Below are 22,864 nucleotides of genomic sequence, written 5' to 3' on the forward strand. Positions count from 1 at the left end.
AAACGGTCGACTCCCTGTTATAATCCCTAAACTCGTTCTTACTGTCTCCCTCCTGACAATATAGTTCGGCGTATTCCTTGCCAACCCCAGTATCCACTTTACATACCTTTCCTGTACCCTATTTACCTCCTCACTTACCTTCCAACCCCACACCTCCACTCCGTAAAATAAGACATTCATCACTAGCTAATCAAACAATTTCATTCTCCTTTCAAAATCATCTGCGAACAATCTCTTCCTCAGCCACCACACCTACCTCATCACCACATTTTCCCTTCTCACTCTATCTTTTATATGGCCATCCACTCCCCCATTTCATCGAAACAGGAAGCCCAGGTACACAATCTCTTTCACCTCCTGTACCGCTTTTCCATAACCTTCGACTTGTCCGCATTTAACTCTAATCTATTCTTGTCCAAGTATCGTCTAAACCTCTTCATCATCTCCTTTAAAGCCTCTTCGCTCTTTTCCAACAGCACTATGTCATCTGTATATTAGAGTCTCCATATCCTGGCTCCTCCTACCCTAACTCCTCCTACCACTCCGGCCGCTAGCTTACTTTCCATATCCGCGATTAAAATTGCAGAAACCGTTGGACTAAGCGGGCACCCTTGCCTCAACCCCCTATCCATCCAGAATCCCTCAGAGATTTCCTCTCCTGCTCTCACCCTATCCTTCGTCTCCTTATATACCTCCCTAATCCTCTCGATCAGGCCCCTCTTCACTCCCCTCTCTTCCATTGCCTCCCATAACCTCCCCCTATCTACCGAAGGGAACACGCTCTTTAGATCTACAAAAAACGCGTACACTTTAGATCCCTTTTTGGTTAGTTCTCTATCCACCACGTGTTGCAAGAGGTAAATATTGTCAATAGACTCCTTCTCTCTCTAAAGCCCGCCTGCGTCTCCGGCAATATTCCTTTCCCCTCAAAATCCTTGCGCAGCCTATCTGCTAACAGCATCGCGTATATTTTGTACACAGTATTCATTAGCGTAAGTCCTCTGTAATTTTTCTGCTTCTTCCTATCCCCTTTCTTATACAGTGGTACGATCAACCCCTTCCTACACCCTCATGGGAATCCCTCCTCCCTCCATACTTTTTTCACTGTCCCCTTCAGCCTCTGCTTTACTTCTTGTGTGTCAAACAACCACGCTTCGTTCTCAACCCCATCAATCCCCCTCACTTGCACTGGACGCTCTCTCCCTCGCCTGATCGCTTCTTCCACTCCGATTCTTCCTCCTCCCTGATGCGCCACTAGACACCGGGCCACGCACAACTGGCCGTCGTGTCCCTCTGGAAATTTCCTCCCCGTCTACTTCACCACCAGCACTGCCAGTACTCTCGCTGCCCACCTCCCGCTCGTCGGTCGGTAACTGTAACCTATCCATACACAAAGGTACTCACTGCCGCTCACAGATGTCTCTTAAGGCTGCTGCCACGCACCGCCCTAAAATTTCAGTTTATTTGCCCTATTTCACCTCTCACATCCCCTTTAGCCACCCTTTTCTAACACCTAACATCCCCCATCACTACAAGAACCACCCCTACCCGTCATGAAGGCCCAAAAACCTAAACGCAAAACTACCCCGCTCCCTTGCAAACCTAACCTCACTTTCCCTATTTAGACAGACCCCCCCCCCCCCCCCCCCCCCCCCCCCCCCCAACAATGTACATTAATTTCTATCTTCCCAATGTACCCCTCACAACCGTACTCACCTGCTAGACTTCCACCCTCACACTCCACTCACACCTTCCACACAAACTTTGTAAAAACTTCTCAGCGCTTGTCACTGCACACTTTCTCACTACCGCCACCTACATGCAAGTCGCGAGATTTTTAATCATTTTCTTGCCTTGGCCTAGCGTTGTTTTGATTTTCGTTGCTTCCTTCTTTGTGCGGATTTCTTCGAACTTTTGAAGCTTTGTGTGGAAAGCACCTTGCGAACCCTGGTCGACTTCTTAACCTTTTCGAGCACTACAGTCTTCGAGTAATTTAATGTTTAAAGTTTCAGGTGTTGGTAGCTCATCTCGAGCTTCTATGGCGCAAGGAAAATTATCGTAGCTATTTGGAACACTGTAAAAAATTAAAATCGTTCAAAGATCTTCTGACATTTAAATATCAATTTCTCCGAGTTTATCTACTGTTAAAAAAAAGTGTTCAGGTCTGACATACTGGAATTCTGTTCCATTTTTGTAAATAACATTTTCAACAATGCTGCTTTTCTAGCCGGGCCATTTGATAGGTACACTAATTTTAATTTTTGCTATACCTCGTTAGATGTACCGCTTTGACCCCAGGCTGCTACTGCGGCTGCATTGGCTTCTCCTTCTTCGGGTCTAAGCTTTGTTCCACTAACATAATCCCAATGATTATTGTTAATTAAGACGGCTTCCATCTGAAGTCTCCATGTGTCGTACTTCTGTTTCCCTAGTTTATACATTTGTATCGAGCATCCTGTTGCCATGCTATATTATTGCGTTTTTCGCACTTCACTTGACAAAGGCGTTACCCGATGCGACCTTCGTTTCGCCTTTTGTCTCAGATCAAGTGAATTTCGCTATTCGCGGCAACACAAGCTCAGTGTGAGCATTCAAGGCCCATAACCTGTTAGTATTAACTATGTTTATTAAACAGATAAACATGTAAACACGTGTTGTATTATTTAGGTATGGACAACCAAAAATAAAAAACAATTTTCTGGGAGTTAGCTCTCTTTCTGCGCAGACTCTTTCTTCACATAATATAGGAAAGATATTCCGCAAAGGTTATATTTATATTTTCTTAGGTTTACCTAAAAAACAGTAATTATTATAAGTAAAAACATAATATTAAAATTAAACCAAAATAATACAGATGTCAAATTATTAATCATATATAGTACCTCTGAATATTATAAAGACATTCTCTAAAATGCGCATAACACGAGAGATGATGACATTATTCATGCATCATTTTCTACCTTTTGTAACTTTACAACAGTTCATTTAATTGAAATTGTTAAAGAGTGCATGACTTCTGTATAATTTTTTCTTTGAAATGTTTTTCGAGTGCTTATTTTTACTTAAAAATACTCGAAATACACTTTCCGGACGCTCTGTCGGATTTCAACATGGCGTTAGAGTGGCCCAAAAATAGGTATTTTTGGCGTTTTGATATGATTTTCTATCATCTGGCTGATTGAGAACTAGTTATTTTCACTAAAAAAATTTTAAATACACTTATTATACGTTTTGTCTGGATTCAAGATGGCGCTAAAGTCGTCCAAAACTGTAAATTTGTTGGGGGGGGGGGGTTACATGATATTGTATCGTTAGGCTGTTTTTAAGGCAGTTATTTTCACTGAAAAAGACTCGCAAATATACTTGCCAGACTTCCTAGTTGTGCAATGTATTCTGCGTTCTCGTAGAGAGACACTTATTTTCATAAATAGAACTGCATTTATTTCATCAAGTTGATGTTTCTATCTGACACTAAAAATCTTATATACAGAAAATTAAAGAGATAATCAAAAGGTCAATCAATGTATCTTGTTTTAAATTTAAACGAAGTGAAAATTTAACAAAAAGTTATGAGTCGCTATTTGTAGATTATGAAAGGTCATCGAAGGTTAATCAATCACCCACTCAAGTTATAATAAAGTTGTATGATTACTGGGACCGCCACGTTTTTTGAAGCATAGAATTATGTAAGCTTAATAAAAAAATGTAAATAATACATTGTTTTTGTTATATCGCCCTGTTTTCTCGCAATTTTTATCAAAAAATAAATTTGTTTAAAGTCGGACTTTTTTATAGCTTTTTTCAGGCTGCAATTATTTGTAATTGTATTATATTGTATTTAAATTATTAGAAACTCATCAGGACGCTTACTCAGTTACCTCCCTCCGCAATGCTCTCCAGGATTTGAGCTCTGTTTTCCCGCGTTCTACAAGTCATCATGCCAGTGCATTTTTTTTGTTTTTCTGGTTTTGCGCCATCATCAAAATGTAATTTGTTCATAACAAGTGCGAAAGAAATAGGTGGTATAAAAAAACAATGTATTGATTACATTTTTTCATTAAGATTATACGAAATACGAACTTTAATGGCGACGAAGATTTTTCTCAAAATTAATAGTTTTCGAGTTATTATTGATTTAAAAAGGTTGTATTCTATGCACTTAACAAATTTTTTAAATCATAGCATGAAAATAAAAATATCAAATTGAAACAAAAAAAAAATAGTGTCGACTATTTCACTCTAAAGAGTGCGAAATATTTTTTTTGCTACAATCGATTCTTAGTTATAAATCTGATCTGGAATGACCCATAAATACTTTCATGGGAGCATAGGTATTATGCACGAGATAAACATTTTTTCATAATTTTCAGAGAAATACTTTTTCTAATCATGATAAAACTTTAATTTACAAGGTTGGCCATATTCGACGAAAAGATTTGGCAAGACCATGCACGTTGAGTTTTCACAATTGACTTGTTTTGTTGAATGTAAATTTCAACAATCTGAGAGCGTTCGCGTGGAGTGTACTGCTCCATGGCAAAAATCTCCTTAGACTGATGCTTGAAACGCGCTACGTCATTACTCGATCTGTCATCTCTGTCAAAAGTTACAGTGTTGCCAAATCTTTTCGTCGAATATGGCCAACCCTGTATTAAATTCTAGGCCTATTCAGATATAAAATTGTTGTCTTTCGAAAAAAAAGAATTACTATTTATTGTTGATCCTATTACCCTTTAATTTTTTTTCCACAGAAGCCAAATTAATCATTTGTATTCTTCGCGGGGAATTATTTATAGAGTTTCTGCATCACATATTAGCACTTTATAGAGCAACTGAAAATGTTAAGTTATTGATAATAATAGAATCTATTGGATTGCGAAGAGATTTCGTGAACGTTAACTCCAATTTTTGAAAATAAACATTGTTAATGTCAAATAAAGCAAATAAATTCATTAATATCTTCAAACATTCAGGTAAACTTTAAGAATTTTAATATGGCAGAAAGAACATATAGGTTCGACCATACTTTGTATTGAAAGGGCCCAATTTGTTGTTTCTGGTTTCCGAAATATTCATGTTTACGTGAATGATGTTTACTTTAAAAATCGTATCATGCCTAATCTTAACCAATTTTCATAGAAAATTGCATCGATAAATATTGTACCCTATACTTAATAAAGTAATATTAATTGAAAGAATATTATTATTGTAAATAAATGTTACACCACACATTCATATGTCAAACTAATACCCCATACATCGTGTCATAAAGGTATTTAAAACTTGAAACAACTAAGTAGCGTACATACATTTTTCTCTGCGCTTAAGATATTTTCTACCTAAAGGGTTCATTTTTTTTAAATAATAGATATTATGAGCTATTCCAAAATGGAGGTACACATAAATATATTATTTGTACCATTTCCATATAGATACAGTAAACTTAAAAAATACAACTCTATCGATTATACCTATGATTACAGAAAATTATGTTTATTATAAAATTTTAGGAACTTGTAATAGTAAAACAACTAGGAGAGAAACTGGGAATGCATATCAAAGGAGGGCTCCGCGGACAGCGAGGAAACCCTCTGGATCAATCAGATGAAGGTGTATTCATATCCAAAATTAATTCTGGTGGTGCTGCTAAGAGAGATGGGAGATTAAAGGTGAGCAATTAAACCTTTCTTACTGTGTACTGTTTAAATTCATAATTATAAAAACTTCGAAACTTTAAAAAAGATTGCCCACCTTCATCTCAACTAGACTTTAAACAAAAAAAGCAACAGTATCTTTTTACTGCCATCAACTTATATCACATGATTGGGTGATATAAGATGGAAGGAAATAAGTTGCTTGATTTGTTCCGTAGGTTGGAATGAGACTGCTGGAAGTTAACGGAACTTCGTTGCTTGGAGTGACACATCAGGAAGCTGTGAATATTCTGCGATGTTCGGGCAACACAATAACTTTGGTAGTCTGTAAAGGCTACGACAGAAACGAAGTTGAGCACCTATTAACGACATCCAGTGGTAGAGAATCAAAGGAATCAAGATCATCTCGGGAACATAAAGATGGAACTGCTGAAGATATGAAATTCTTATCTCACAGTGTATCAAGTCTTGATAGAGATGATGTTGAAGCCGCTACGCTTCGACAAGAACAGGAAATGAAAGCAGACCTCGTAGCGTGGGAACAGGAAGAACGAGAACGTGCTCTTATTAACCAAAGAGAAAAGTCTACTCCAGAAAAGGTGAAACTATCTTTTATTATTTAAATAACGCTCCCATGTACTTTTCCCTGTAGCAGTTCGTATCACTGTGTCAAATCTAATTGATCTTTTATTAGGTGCTAGACGTTGTGAGGGCAGCAGAATCGTTAGTAAATAAGCCAAACAGTCCGGTTGACGTACCTGCCCCACCAAAATCGCCTGGAGGAACAAAAGATCTGAAAACTACCACAATTGTGATGAGTAAACATACACTGGCACCTCAAAATCCATCTGTAAGTACGAAACTATTTTTTATATATTTAATCATGTGTGAACTCTGCTGCACGTTTTCTTGCATGCTCAATTTCCATACTGTATTCTCTTACTTTCGACAAAATTATTGTATTGCTAGACAAACGAACTGCGAAATATGTCAAAATACCGTTTGTGCCCTGGATTATTAAATTGATTGACTCTGCTTACTATTCCTTGCTTAATTTTTAATGTTTATTGTATGTAATATGTTGTTACCTATAGTTTTGTTTACATTATGGAACTATCCTAATAAATACAAATCGAATTATATTCATAAGTGTAATGTTGTTGAAATATTCGAAACAAGTTTAAAAAGAGTCTAGTTTCATGTTCCGAAACAAAATAACGTACTAAGGAATTGAACTGGATATCAATTAGGTTATTTCTCACAAAAAGAGTAAGAAACGTTATAATCATTGATTTTTTCTGTCATATGAATAAATCATATTACTTCTCAGCTATTAAAAATATTTATAATATTTATAATATATATTTTCGTAAGCATCATGGCTGATAAAAAATATCAGTTTTTTATATTACCTATGTATGAAGTGATTTGCAAGTAAACTTGAAGCAATTCATTTAATTTCAGATGCTTTAATGTGTATATATTTTTTCATAGCTGAAATGTAATAGTTTATTTTTCAATTTCCGAAACGAAATGCAAAAATTGTTCTCAAACACTGAATTAAAAATGACGTTTTTTTAATGCATATGTCAATCAAGTGCGGACTTTCCATTGAAAATTCTATTAGGTTAGTTGTCGTGCCAAAAATATAAATGACTGCTTATTTTTTCAGAAAAACATTCTCCACAACTCTAAAAATCACTACTGCGCATGCTAAAAATTCGTGTTCTGACACCACTGTTGTAGATAAAGTTTTTCCTTCAAAAATCAGCCGTCATTTATTAAAATGCACTCATTTTTCAAAATTTGGTAAGGAGCGACGGTCAGAAAAAATTCAATTGCAAAAAACATGGTTAAAATTAATGTTTTTTATGTGTAAATTTGCACATTTTTCATACAAAAATAATTTTTTTTTATTTGAAATTACAATTTTTTCAGATATGGCTTTTGACACGACAACTATCTTACGTAAGTTTAAATACAAAAGAAGAAAATGAGATTTTCCTCATAGTTCACCAATTTTCACTCATCGAGCATTTTTCAAATACATATGATGGGTACAGGGGAAACACCCATCATCGCCATTCTGATCGAAAATGAGTTAGCAGCGTCGTCTATACGATTTTCAGTTGTAGATTTCGAATATGCAGTCCTTTCCGGTGAAAAAAACCAGCATGGTCGTCTAAAAGCAGGTTGAAGTTACTCTATGCCGGAGAAAAAGACTTTATACCACATTTATGCATTTATTTTCTGGAAATCAGCTTTTTTCCGATGTTGGGGACTTCCCCCTGCGTCCTTCATATTATTTTGCTAAGAAAACCAAATTACCCGTAAATTTAGCGATTTAGAAGGGCATTTTAATAACATTTATGTCTATAAAAATAATTACCAAATTATTTCTCAATTTCTTTCCTAATTAGAAAAGTTAATAAAGACTGCATCATCAAAATAAAAACATTATTCTTAAAATGTAGTTTCTGAATACTATTTTGTAACTGTAAGAATTGAGCTTTTAGGCATTACTTAAAAATTATATAAAATAATTGTCTTATTTAAATGATTATCAAACAGAACGTTAAAGGGGAATGTCAACATTTTCTTTTTAGTAAAAAACTTTTTTCCTTTCTAATTTTTCGCAGTTCATTTTAGCATTTTGGGTTGTTCAGTAACCATTATAAATCATCGATAAAAATAGCTTATTGACTTAAAAATAAATTTGCATGGAAATTGTTCAATTCGGTGTACATGGTTTCTTTTAGTTTTTACGCACTGATAGATTATTTTCCACCTTAGAACTTCAAGGCATAATGGTAGAATCATTAAACAGCTGTATTTTATTACAATTGAGAAAAAGCTAGGGCTCATTTTTGTTGTGACTGAATAAGTAATTTAATTTGGTTAAAAATTAGTTTTAAATGTGAAAAACACGTACAGTTTGCCGTACATGAAACCCGAAGCAGCTGCACATTTGGTAATTTACTTTTTTTAAATCTCCTAGAAACAGAGATAATACTACAATAAAGCTTACTTTATTGCGCTTAAAACAAGTTTCCATTTGTTTATATGAAAAAATTGGTTTGGAAAATATTCTTCGCGAAAAGATAAAAACCGTGGTTGTTTCCTGTCACTCTGTTTTGCTTTACATTCGATGATGACATTTTTGAACTGAACAATATAAGAAATTTGAAGAAGTCCATATAGTCGGGGAGCTGAGAGACCAAAAATGCAACAGTTTTTGAAAGGTTGATATTTTAACATTAGGTTATGTAACATTTGTATATCAATAGCCTAGCGTTAGCCAGCCAGTTTTGCTAACATTTGGTGTGGGGGCGGCTCTAAACTTGTAAAAAAACTTTTATGTGGTAACTGTTTTATAAAGCCTGAAAATTAGTTTATAGATAGTAAGTCAACTAACAAACTATCTGGGTATTGTCAAGACAGTAAAATATTGCAACGGTACGCATCAGCAGTGCGCTTAAGTTATCCATGTAACAAACGCCGTCAGCAGCTAATAGAAGGGCACGCCGCGCGCTTCATGTGCATAGCGCGCTCGTGAGCACAGGCTGATTATATTTCATAATAAAAACTGCTTTTAATTCAAAACATTATTTATAATTTCTTTAACATGAAAAATATTGAAATAAATGAACGGAATGATACGGGACGGCTCAGAAGCGCGTTTAAGTCATAAAAAATATGGTTTGTAAAAATGATAATATAATACGCAAGTAGTTTGTGGGATTGAAGATAAGAAAAAAACAACCCTAAGTTTTTATTTAACAAACGCCATAATTTAAAAAAAATATATTTTATATTTTTATATCGCACTTAAATTTATATTTAAAAATGCACCTAATTTTCCTAATAGAATCGCTGCTTCAATCATATGCTTTATCAGACTGATTGTGATTTTCTTCAATGTCGGTTAGCTCGGACTCAGCATCTTCAAATTAGTAAACGTATAATGTATTTGATTAGTTTATTAATGGAAAAGGCTGAAAAATTTGATTGCAGTTATTTATTACCTGATTTATCATTTGGTTAAATTACCATTTCTAACGCATGTAGGAAGTTGCTGCACTTCAAACCAGTCCAATTCGCATCGTCCTTCTGATTCCTGCCAACTATTTTGTGTTCGTGGGTCAGTTTTACTGAAAATTAGTTTGTAGATATTACGCAGGTAAAGTTGCATACTTTTTGGTAAGCCCCAGCGTGTCCACCCTGTCTATGCACTGTCAAACAAGCGCGCGGCGCGTTCTTCTATTAGCTACTTACGGCGCTTGTTACTTAAAAATTCTGACTATGTTTTTCTTATTTTAGCTGATATTAATTAAATATATGAAAAATTTTAGATTTTATAAAATACTTTCACTAACGAAAATTTGTTGATCACATTAGCGCGCTGCTGACGCGTAATATCTACAAACTAATTTTCAGTAAAACTGACTGACTGACGCTAGGTTATTGCTATACAACCGATACATGAAGATACATGATGATACATAACCTCGTAATATACGTAGTAGAGTTACATTTTGGCTAAAATTTTTTGGTAAATTTAAAAAAAATACAATCGAATAACAATTAGGAATGGCAATCATAAAACCTATTAATTAATAATAAATACTCTAAAGACCCATAAATGGTAGTGCAGGTGTGAGGACATTATGGGCTATACTATGGGATACCATAGATAAAGGTGATCTCGAGGGGTTTTCTCATTCCTCAAGTTCTAAAAAGAGTAGACGCTTCAGCTATGGTATGTGTGTCCTCACATCCACAATACCATTCATCAGTGTTTCAGGATTATTTGTTATTAATTAATTGGATTGAATATTGGCATTCCCAATTATTATTCAATTGCATTTGTTGAAATTTTCCAAACAGTTTATGCCAAAATATAAGTCTACGTATATTACGAGAGATATCATAGTCATGGTCAAATGCAATTAACGTTGATTGTTATTAATATATTATTTTCTTGTCACATATGTATAGGCAAAATATTTAAGTATCTATATGATTTCTTAGACATTTTTTACATTGTACAGTTTAAAGATTTCGTCATCGAAAGTCAAGCAAGAGCAGAGTGACGCGAAAAAACCACGGTTTTCTTTTTTCCGTGGAGGATATATTTCGAAACAATTTTTCTACATAAACAAATGGGAACCTTCTTAAGTGCAATAGAGTAAGTCTTATAATGGTAAAAGCTGTGTTTCAATGCGATTTTTTACAATGAGTAAATTACCAAAATAAGCAACTATTTTGGAGGGGCCTTCGTAACATGAGCGTATAGTAAGTCAAGTACCTCATGAGATCAGGATATCATGAACCAATTTAATGCGATGTTTAAAAACTTTTGCGACTATGCTGTAGTGGGTAAAAAATTAGAAGCATGGTGTAGTTTGGTGTTCATCTTTCACCGACGTTGTCCTTACACAGCGGCCGCGAGCGTTAAGGTTAACATTATTTGCCTCTGGAGGGTTTCTTAGAACTACTATCTGCCACTCCACAGGGTTTCCAGTCACCTACTTCTTGATGGTCTAGCATGTTTCTTACAATGTGACAGGTGTTTAATAAAGCCCTTTCCTGCGTTGCTGCCAGTAGCCTACTGAATCCTAAATGTTCAAGATATTTAGTGAATCTTGCGTTCACATTACATGTAGTCCAAAATCACAATAGGGTGAATAGATCCTTCTGTTTTTGGAAACAAAACGCCATTTTTCAGCAAAATATTGGATGTCTTACGATTCGCTGTATGTTGATCTAACGTTTTGGGGTGCTCGCAAAGGATGGTATATAATGTTTGACGGTTTTAATTCACCCCTGATATTAAAGTCAAGGCCATCTGTTTCAGCAGCCTTCTGTGCTGTTTTGTACAGAAACACTCCTTTGTCTACTTCTTCATGTTCTCTGACCATTTTAAGAAGAGGGTCTAGTCCATTTGCGACTATATGTTTCTTTTCCAGAACAATCCATGGAACAACTCCATATGAATGGAGTAGTACCGGGACGGCGAGAATGTTCGTTGCAGATACTTCGTTTCTCGCCGACAGTTCGGACGACCAAATCTGTCGAATAAAACGTTTGTATTTATATCGGAGATCATTCTTAATCTATGTTGCATCCTAAATGCGACTTTGTGGTACGCCCAAGTATGTATAGGCCTCTCCAGCTCCAAGGTGTCACATAATGCTTCTATTGACGTGATTAGAGTCTTCGTGGATGTCAGTAAATTTGCCTAGCTACAAGTTAACCTTAGCGCATTTTTCTGACCGAAACTCTATTCCAATCTCTTTATTTTACTATTCGACAATTTCTAGGCCTAGATTTATTTGATCTTTATTTTTAGTATGGATCTTGACACCATCCATGTAAAATACATGAGTGACCTAATTCTTTCAATTTCAAACTTTGTTACAGAAGTATCCTTAGGAATGGCGAAGTTAGAAAGATAGTGGCAATAACGTGAGGCAAAAGAGGAGAGGGCTTATGGTGTCGCCCTCAAAGTCACCTCTCTGAAAGGTGACGTTAATAGTTGTCACATGATGTTTTCCAGATGAGATGGTAAATCCAGTTTTCCAAAGGGCATCAATATCTATATTCGCCTCGCGATGTGTGGATGAACCTTTAAGATTTTCAACGGACAGATGATAAGTCTGTAAGAGATTGAATCAAAAGCTTTCCGGTAGTCGATTGAGGCCAACGATAGGTAGTGCTGATAAGATGCTGCGTCTTTGTTGATACATTAGTCGATGAGCAGATTCTTTCGACATCCTGATACACCTTTCTTTAAACCGCATTGTTTGTACATTTCTGGGGACATATGTCTGAGTGTCCGAACAATATTATAATTTAGCATAGCTGTGAAGATCATATACAGCGTAATTAGACAAGTTATTGACCTCTAAATCTTTGGATTATACCAGTTGCCCATCTTCGGGAGGAGCACTTTGCTTCTTTCTATCAACCACTCCAGAATAGGCTTTACAGACTTTAGATATAAGGTGAAAATGCGGGCCACATGCTGGTGGGTTAAAGGAAACTTCTTCTACCAGTAGCTCTTGATACCATCTGGTTCCGAAGCTGATACCATCTGTGTTCTAGACTCGAGTTTCCTGACATATGGCAGTTTATACCGGGCTACTGATTGATCCAGCTTAAATATTTTATAACTCCAAAAAAAAATTTTTACTGATTTTTGGAAAAGATATGTTTTTAATTCTTTTATTTTGATACAGCTATATAAGTCCGGACACTTATACAAGTAACTGCCCTCTATCGAAATGACTGGATTCCAGTAGAATCATGGGGTGGGTACAGGGTACGATAAAATCATAATGACAGTCCAGTGAAACCCTCATGTATCTTCAGGACACAGAGCATACAAGAATGACAGCTCTATGCGTCCACCTCGAAAGTCCCTTGGCATGTTTTCGGCACGCGGGTATAGCTTCCAGGTTACAATCCAGTGATAGATGTGCAAATCCCAGAGCACTAGTCACAAGGACAATAATTTCAACTGAATATCGTGGTTTCAATTGTGGCAGCTCTCTCGTAAGGTCTCGATACTTCTCCTTTTTCTTCTCCGTGGCTATGACCATGTGGTGTGGCGGAACAGAGAATTCGATCACGAATATAGTGCGTTTCTCGTAGGCAAGAAGAATGATGTCAAGCCTTGAGTGTACAATGGAGACTTCTCTCCCAATCTCGTAGTTCCAGTAATGTCGGCATATCTCGTTTTGTACAGTTGACCTAATCTCCTTCAGAGCATTCGGCAAGACAGGGTCCCGGCCAATGACATATGAGCGACAAAGATGATAGCAAAGCATTCTTAGGTTCCTAGTTTGTATGTGGAGATACGTCGTTCCTCCGTGAGTATGACACCCTGATAGCAGGTGTCCTCGGTTTTGAGGATACCCATGAGACTCTGCATCTATCACAGATAACTTCTTCACGTAAAATGCGGCTGTGGTATACAGAAGTGGAAATTAAACTGTCCTAGCACGAGAAAGTGAAAACCTCTACGCCTGAATTACGTCTGGATGATTTGATGAGAGCAATCGTTAGCTTCGTCGACAAGAACTGATCTACATTTATGTAAAAGTTTCCTTGCATTTTCTTGTCGAGAAGCTGTTGGAGGAAGTTTTTAGACTATGTTTTCTTTACTTGAGCTTTCAGAAATGACGCTTCTACAAGGAGTAATGCACTTTCCTTTCTTCTAATGTGAAGATTTCCAAAATCTCTGGGTCCTCGAAAATTACAGTAACGATGTCACTTAAAACACTCTAAAGCTGCCTTGCATCAGAAGCATAGATCTTCAGGTCATCCATATAAAACACATAAGTGACCTTATGCTCTCTATGATTATTGTCGCCCCAGATGTACCTAGGGGAATTGCATAGTGCGAAAGATAATGGTAGAAGTGTGATATCCGTTATTGGAACATATCTCCCTATACATGCCCAATTCTCTTATCAATCCTATCGTTCAGGATACCTGTAAAGGTCATATATAGCTTGTTCAGGCAAGTTGTTGGCCTGTTGTTCCCTGGGATGGATCAGTCGCCTTTCTTCGCTTGAAGACTAGTGCGCCCTAACAGCTGTCACTGCCGAATGGGTGTCTCCTACTTTAAATAAGTTGAAGATGCGGCCAAGATATTGATGAGTAGAAGTAAAATTCTTTCTCCAAGAGTTCACGATACCATCGGGTCCCGCAGCGGAAAACTTCTGTGTTCCCCTAAGTGCTTTTTTTACTTTTCAGGCAATGATTCAACGAGAGGTCGACGAAAAATTGTTGAGTCTCCTTGACCCACCTCTCCCCCTTCTGGATTCTCCTCCTTACGTCAGATAACAACTGTATTTTGTCAACAAATATGCTGCTTGATTGCCAGTAGCTTTGAGTTGTACAGTGTAATAAAGTAAATTTTTGATAATTAAAATGTATGGGATTGGATGATTTATCTATTAGCAATAAGAACCGTTCACATTATAATAATATGAAAGTATGGTTTATTTGTATCAGTTAAAATGATACGAATTAATTTCAATAAGAAAACAATAGATACGACTTTAAAGAATTCGTAATCGACTGGAACGCGAGTAGATCGCACGTATAACGCACTTATAGCACGCCTTCGCTCAAAATGTTCGTTCTCCTCAGATTTTTATATCGTTTCATCAGAGATAAATTCAAATCCTTAAAAAGTGTACGATGATAGATCTTCAGTGATGATAAGATTCAGTCAATTACACACTGAACACAGGAATTTTTTCTTGCCTTTCTTTTTTCATTTTTTCTGGTCTTCTCATTCGGTTTTGATGAAAGTGTCTTTTGGCCTTTTTACCCATCGTCGTTTTTAGCCCTCGTAACATCTAAGGAGTAGTGCCCACCTAATACTACCGAACAAGTGAAAAAAGTATTAAGGGGGTAGTACATGTTCAAATTTTGAAAAAATCTATTTTTTTTAATTCCAGTCACCATATACCCTCAGAAATAAGGTAGAAACATTCTTTTACCTCAGGGCGTATCGAAAGTGTGCGAAAAACGAATTACTTCGAAAGACCTCGAGCGGTCGAGACGCAACATTTTTCGTACTTTAAACTTTAAACGCTTTTTTCTGGAAACGCACTTTTTTGGGGTGGTCGCCACGCTTCCAGACAATCTACTGGGCCGATTTGATTCAACTTTTTTTTTAATGTTTGGAAAAGACTTGGCTATCGTATGACCCTCGGTCATTATTTTTCATTAATATTTAATAACAATTTGACACACTAAATGATGAAAAAGCGGTCGGATGTTAATAAAAAATGACAAAATTACTTTCTGTTAGTCAAAATTATGTCCTGCAACACAATGAAAAATTGGAAAGTCAAATAAATCAAGACCTGCTTGTGGAAGGACGCACAGTACTCCCGAAGATGAGCAACTTGACTGACCCTAAGAAGTACAGGCTAATAAATTGTCTGAACACTGTATGAGATCTTTACAGTTATCCTATATGATATGATTGTTCGGATCATCGGACTGCGTGGTAAGAGATGTACGAACAACGCGGCTTAAAGGTATTCGCACAAGAAAATACTTGTACAATATGCTGGATACGCCTCACGCACGATCTCTCCGTACACACACACACAGATCGCCAACCAATCGCGTGCGATCTGTCGCGCTGCTGAAGTGCGAGCTGGCTATATACCGTTCACCTATCGGTCCGGCACTCGAAACAAATTCGCAACGTCAAAAACTTTTGCGTCTCGAGTGGCGGTCCGATCTGTAAACGGTACGTAGCCAGCCCGCACCGCAGCCGTGCGACAGATCGCGCATGATTGGTTGGTACTCTGTGAGCGTATACGGCCGGCTCGTGCGTGAGCTGTTTCCAGCATACTGCACACGTATTTTCTTGTGCGAACACCTTTAAAAAAGGCGTAGCAGGATTTCGCGAGAACGTTTTGATTCTCAATAACTTCCAATTTTCAAAATTTGAACAAAGTCAGTTCATATGAAATATGAAGTCGTTCCTCCTTAAGTGATATTTACTTAAAAGTAAATTCATTAAATTTGTTTAATCTATGTACTGCTCTACTATCGGCGAGAAAATTCCTAGGCATCTGGGTTTAAAGCCTAACAACTCAGCAAAAATAAGCTAGATTAATAAGTTAATATTCATGTGAAAGATTAAAGTGTTCTACTTAAATAATCTTAAAGACGTTAATGTAAACGAATTTTTGTACTTTACTTTCTGAGAAATGTTTTTAAAAAACTAACAATTTTTCGGGCACATTTAAGAAGGGTCAAAGTTGGAGCATTCTTTTTATGCAAGAGGCAGTGGAAACATGAATATAAAGAAAACATTTCTGAGCAAATTGCTTTTAACAAATTTAATAAACGATAAAAATTGTTACTTGAAATTAAAAAAATGTTCAACTGTACTATTTTCAGTTCTGATGAAAATATTAAAGCGATTTAAATTCCAAACTGTAGCAGATACGCCCTATAATTATTCACAACCACCAGAAAGCACGTGACGGTTTTTGCTTTCGTGAAAACGGTGATATTCTTAAACAATTTTTTTTCGTAGGAAAGCAAGTGTTAGAAAGCAGGGGGCGCCTTTCTTCTGCTGCGGAACGCTGATACCTTTCTTTGATATGTGGGATTCTGAACTCTAGCCCAGACATTGACGGCTTTTCCGAAAAGTAGCAAAAAAAGGCATCCCTGCTGATTTCTAGCACTTTCCCACAAAAAATATAAATACAGCGCCTTTGCGTTGCAGTTTGGAGTTCGAATCACTTAAATATCTTCATTGAAACTGAAGATAGTACAGTTGAACATTTAAAAAATTTTGAGCAACAATTTTTATTGTTTCTTAAATTTCTTAAATAATTTAATCAGAAATTTTTTAACATTCATGTTTCCATTGTCTCTTGTATAAAAAATGCTCTAACGTTGACTCTTCCTAAATGTGCACACTAATCCCTACTTATTTTAAAAGTTTTCAGTCTACAAAGCACGAAAAAGTTTCTTACATTAACGTCTTTAAGCTTATTCACGTAGAACAGTTTGAGCTTTCAAAATACTATTAATTTATTACCCTAGCATTCTTTTTGGCTGAGTTATTAAGCTTCAAACCTAGATGCCTACATTTTTCTCGCCGATAGTAAAGGTGCTTGCACACTACATGAAATGGCTAAACATTCTAAAATATTTTTTGTGTAATGTGATATACGATGACGGTTTTGCACAACGAACGTGCTGTTTAAATAAGAAACACGGGAATTCTAGATTGATATAAAATTTATCCCTTCGCCTACATATCCCTTACTCACTCTTACGGTATGAATTTATCGACCCCCAGTAGTATAACGACGCTAGAATAAAGCGAGTTATGCTTACTTCGAAATGGATTTGGCTTAATGTTATAATAATTAAACAAAAATTCAATCCTGGAAGGAACTGAATCTTTTTGAATTTTACGTTCGAAAAAAAATATTCAAAAACTTTAATGTCATATTTTTACTACTCTAATAGTTGGAATGGTTTGTTATACTAACTTCTGAATAAAAATGAGCCTAGGGTTTTTCTGTGTTGCAATCACTTCATCTACTTATATTTTAGCATGAAACTACTCAAATCATAGTATATGTTTCAAATTCTAAAATTATCTCGAACCCTAAAAACTAAGCAGTATATTTATTTTAATGTCAAAACATGTGCAATCATTACTGATAAATGCTTCTCAATATTTGTGTTTTCCAAGACAATACAATAGTTTATGCCTTTATCTTGGGATTTTATTGTACTTTGTGTTTACTAGACGCTACAAAGATCTCCGTAATTAGGTACAATGTTAGTCCAGGCTATGCTAAGATGATCAGAAATATTTTTATAATATTGATCTATAGTGGCATTTAACAAAATGTTTGAATATGGTACATAAATCTTGAGAACTGGGTACTTGTTGTAATGTTTTTACGCAATCTTTAGTTAAAGCATGAAACGTCAGTGTTTGTAGTGACGCACGCTCTTTTGAGTAACAGAAAGAGATACGTTTCACGTGTTTTACAGACAATGGATGATGATAATGCTACTTTGGCTGCCTTCTAACAGAATTGAGACGCTCTTCATACATTGCCTGTGTCTGCGTTAGAATTCATGCCTCCACAGTCCTTTATACCATAATAATAGTTTAAATAATTGTCCGAATGCGATTAACGTATTTATAAATTTTCTATGTTAAACTCAAATGGTAGGGTTCTATATGCAGTTAAGATTCTAGTTTTTGTAAAATAACAGCTAGGGCGCCAATTTAAAAAGTAATTTTCTCCTGAATGCCCCCCCCCCCCAAATTCATACATTATCACACGAAAATTAAACGCTTTTTATTCTTTTTTTTCAATTTGTGTTGAATTTTCGCAAGACGCTTAAAGTTGTATATTTTATTTTGTTAAAGTATTTTAGGACTTGCTTAAAGTGTGGAAACTTTAGGAATCTTGTAATCCAGTTTCAACATTTTCCTTGTCAATGCGTAGTCTATTCCAGAAGAAAGGGTACGGTAAAGGTCAATAAAAACTGCAGACAAGGAATAAATCATTTTTATCATTAAAAATAGGAGAATTAACCCCTAGGCGGAACGTGTTGAGAGTTCTGCAATGTTTGTTATATTAATTTTTAGCATTAAGCTCTTCTAAAGAAGTTTAATTTAGAAGCTAAGAAAAGTAAGAAGCGAAATTGAGGACCAAGTCACGTTCTGAAAACGGGCACGGTGAATCTCAACTCGGGAAGATTCCAGATCTCAAGCCACTTCGAGCACAGATAACACTCGGATGGGTTACCATCTGCGCCGTACGAACAGGTGTGAATTTGCAGCGTTTAAACTATTGTCGAGCAGGAGGTTTGACGCCGAGGGTGATTGTGTGTATTCGATGGGTAGGGTTGAAAAACGAAAGAAAAAATCGAAAAAACTCAACTGTCGAAAAACCGGTTGAACTCAGGAGGTGGTATTCTGCACTTTTTCTCTCTTCTGGCCAAACGCCCAAGCAAATGCGGGCATTTCTAATAAGTGCATGTAAATGAAAGCACCTAATAAAGTACCTGGTGCAAAGTGGAGTCGTAGCAGCTCGCGCAGTACAGCTGGCAAATGAAATTTCCACAGCTCCGTGTTAATGTTGTTAACTGTTGTCACCTCCGGCGCTCGCGGCCCCTCGTAATTTTATACCTACAACATCAGAGCAGGAGGTTTCAAGCATCGTATTGGATTGACTTATAACATCCTAATCTCATCAGTGACTTAACTTAGCCCGTGGCTATGATGTATAGCCGGATTCACCCGAGTAAAAGTATGCAGTTGCGAGACTATCTTATTAGCAAACGAAATGTTACGCTTTACAGCACCATCTGTAAAGCGGATCTTGACTACACGCCTTTAAATTTGTCCTCAGATGAGGCTTTGAATATCAGGGCAAAAACCATAATGGAATTAGAAACGTAATGGAGACAGAAAGCTATCCACGGTGAGCGCCCCAAAACATTAGGTGAACATAAAGTGGATAGTGAGGCATCCACTATTTGCATAAGAAATGGTGCTCTATACCCACAGAGGGAAGGATTCATCATTGCGATACAGGACAAGTTTTTCAGCACCAGGAATTATCACAAACACGTGTCACATCAAGACGTGGTTGATCGGTGCCGATTATGTGGAGATACTAACGAATCCATCGAGCACATTATTGATGGCTATCGCGTAATGATTCAGAGGGAATGTACGCACAGTCATAATGATGTAGCGGGCATTATACATCAACAACTTGCCCTAAACCTAGGGCTCTTAAAAGAATGGATGCCTTTCTATAGAAACATTCCAATGCCCGTTTTCGAAAGCGAAGATTACATCTTATATTGGGATATTATATCCGTGCCACTCGACCTGACATCGTGATGCGAGAAGAAAATGTGCAAGAGTTTATATCATCGACATTGCTTGTCCACTTAACCGAAATTTGCAGTCAACCTATACGACCAAGATCCACAAGTATAGGGAGTTAAGGCATGAGGTAAAGACCATATGGAGGAATGTGAATCATGCATCTATTCATCCAATTGTGATTTCGGCTACAGGAAATGTGCACGCAAGATGCTCTGAACATCTTGAACATTTAGGAGTCAGTAGCGTATTGGTATCAGCTCAGAAGGCGGGTTTATCAAACACCTGTCACATTGTAAGAAACTTTCTAGAACATCAGGAAGCAAGCGACTAAAAACTTGTGGAGTGGCAGATGATAGCTCTGAGAAAGCATCCAGAGGTGATTGTTGTCACCTCCAACGCTCGCGGCCGCTCGTAATTGTATACCTAATACATCAGCGCAGGTGGTTTCAAGCATCGTATTGGATTTACTTATAACATCCTAATCTCATCGGTCACTTGACTTAGTCTGTGGCTATGATGTATAACCGGGTTCACCCGAGTAAAAGTCTTGAATAAAAAAATAAATAATACACTACTACAACGTCTAGCAGAGGAGTGTTCACTAATTACTGCTAAAGAAGAAAAGTAAGTTATCGCTAGAACTAAGAACTTTTGAGCGCCAGGGCCAGATAAAATCAACAACTTTTGGTGGAAGAAGTTCACTTCCTACTTACCAAAGTCTAATATCGCCGTAAAAAATCAAGACCCCCCACTTTAGAAGCCAATAACTTTGCAGAAAAAAAGGTGAGGAGGTTCGAATAAGAACCACAAGAATCCGCTAAGGTTTCTGAATAAAATGGTGTTTCTGTAATTTGCGTAAAAAAAATTTCGTTTTGAGCTACTTTGGAAAATACATGTAAAAATGCTGTCGCGAGTCCCATTGTTGAGTCACGTTAACTTTCACATGATCCCAGAGCTAAGAGTATGTTGGAAAAAATTTGAAAAAAATCTGGAGTGTGCTACAATATGTTTAGAATCCAGTAGAGACCTTAAAATTTAAAAATATTGAAAAATATCAGTTTTGCAAGGATTTTTGTTAAATGTTTTTATTTAGGGATTTAATAGAACTATCGCGCTGTGTAATGGCGTAAAATGTGTAGTAATATACCCTGATTCCTATTTCGACCACAAAACTGAATAAAAATTATAATTTCGCGATTAAAGTCGCTCATAATAATTCGGAGTTTAATGAGGCGAGGCGCGTGGCACAGTAGTAGAAAAAAGTGTAGAAAAAAAAGGTCTGTCATATTTCCCAGCAGCAGGCAGCCGTTTTCTCCAGATTTTCCCACAGCTGCTGCTCGCTCAGTAGGGCCGTCTCAAAGCTTTGAGGTCGGCTGCGCCCTTCTCTCCTGACATAAAATTTCGATATCATAATACAGTATCAAGCTTGCACACGAATTATCTTGTATTTTGTTTATTTAATACTGTACACTTATTTCGGTATTATAATATAATTTTGTAATTATTAGGCTGTTAATTCGCTACTGAAATGCATGAAAGATTTGTTTATATGAGCAATTCCATGTCGTCATATGTAAAATGTAAGCTTGTTCGAAATTTTAATGAAAATTGCAGTATTTGTTCTCTTAGGTGTTGAAAGAAAGAACTATAAAATGATTTTTGAAAAATTCCAAAAACTTAAAATATATTGAAAATTGAGCTTTTTGCATTTTAGTTCGACTCTTATAACTCTAATGACTTTATTGCTGTAAAGGTGTATTTTTTTAAATTATTGGTAATAAGATACAGTTGTCAAGAAATATTTTTTTAACGAAAAATTTCAAAAACTTGGATTTTTCAAAAATTAATTTGTAAATTGAATTATTTATAGGACAGTGTAAGCTATCTATGCATTTCTCTAATTGGGCATGTTTTTCATAAATTCAGTATAAACATTCGTTTTTGAAAAATTCAAGAAGGTTTTGAGATTTTTTGTTTCAAGAAACTTTCTTAAAAACTGTACCATATTACGAATATTTAAAAAAATACGCTTTTATAGTATTAAAATCACAAAAGTTATGAGAGTTTAAAGAAAAAAGACCAAATTTTTCAATTTCGTGTATCCAGTAATTTCTGGGAATTATTCAAAAATAATGTTAGGGTTTTTCTTTAACACCTACAAGAACAAATACTACAATTTTCATAAAAATTACTAACAATGGCTTAAGTTCTTCACATGATTCCAAAAGGACCAATTTTCTATCCACAGCAGTTCGTTTTCGACGAAAAAAGAAATAAACAAAGCGGTTAAGTTTTTAAAAATATTATTAAATTTTTTATTAAATAGTACCATTTTTAACCATAGGATATAAATGTTAAGAAAAAGTATAATAGTAGACTTTTCAAATAAACAAAATAAAAATAATTCTATTTTCGTACTGGTTTCTATATTAATTCAATTTGCATTTAGGCGAAAAAATAAGGAAAAGAGTACAAATTTCTTAAAAATGGCGAGACAAAGAGGAAATATTTAAAAAATAGTAAAGCAAGGGGATAGGGTTGATAGTGTGAAGTCCTCTATTTTCAGTTTCCAAGAAAGTCCACGCTTTCTTTTCGGCTAAATGGAAAAATATTTGTATAACACTACATATGGTGCAACATTATCTTATTACGAATAATGTAAAAAAAAATATGCACATGGAATTGCTCATACGAGGGTGGATTGATAAGTTTCCGGCCTGACCAAGAGATGGCGCCACTAGGCCTACCTTGAGGTGGCGTTCTATAGTACCATCCTTAGATAGCT

At 36.1% G+C, this 22,864-nt stretch overlaps 1 protein-coding gene across 10 annotated transcripts in view; it reads left to right on the forward strand.

Annotated features, from left to right (window-relative positions):
- The window catches only part of LOC117181592 (protein lap4), a 485,727-nt gene that overhangs the window by 312,777 nt on the left and 150,086 nt on the right, over positions 1 to 22,864 (forward strand). For 9 of the 10 annotated variants that reach the window (XM_033374437.1, XM_033374439.1, XM_033374438.1 and 6 more), the window contains 3 exons: positions 5,511 to 5,669; positions 5,873 to 6,253; positions 6,349 to 6,504. In XM_033374437.1, the coding sequence (XP_033230328.1) occupies positions 5,511 to 5,669; positions 5,873 to 6,253; positions 6,349 to 6,504 (696 nt within the window). Of the gene's footprint in view, positions 1 to 5,510; positions 5,670 to 5,872; positions 6,254 to 6,348; positions 6,505 to 7,592; positions 7,997 to 22,864 lie in introns of those variants that run through there. The other variant, XM_033374446.1, reaches the window with a different exon arrangement.

This window comes from Belonocnema kinseyi, chromosome 10, assembly GCF_010883055.1.
Source record: "Belonocnema kinseyi isolate 2016_QV_RU_SX_M_011 chromosome 10, B_treatae_v1, whole genome shotgun sequence".
Taxonomy (NCBI): Eukaryota; Metazoa; Arthropoda; class Insecta; order Hymenoptera; family Cynipidae; genus Belonocnema; species Belonocnema kinseyi.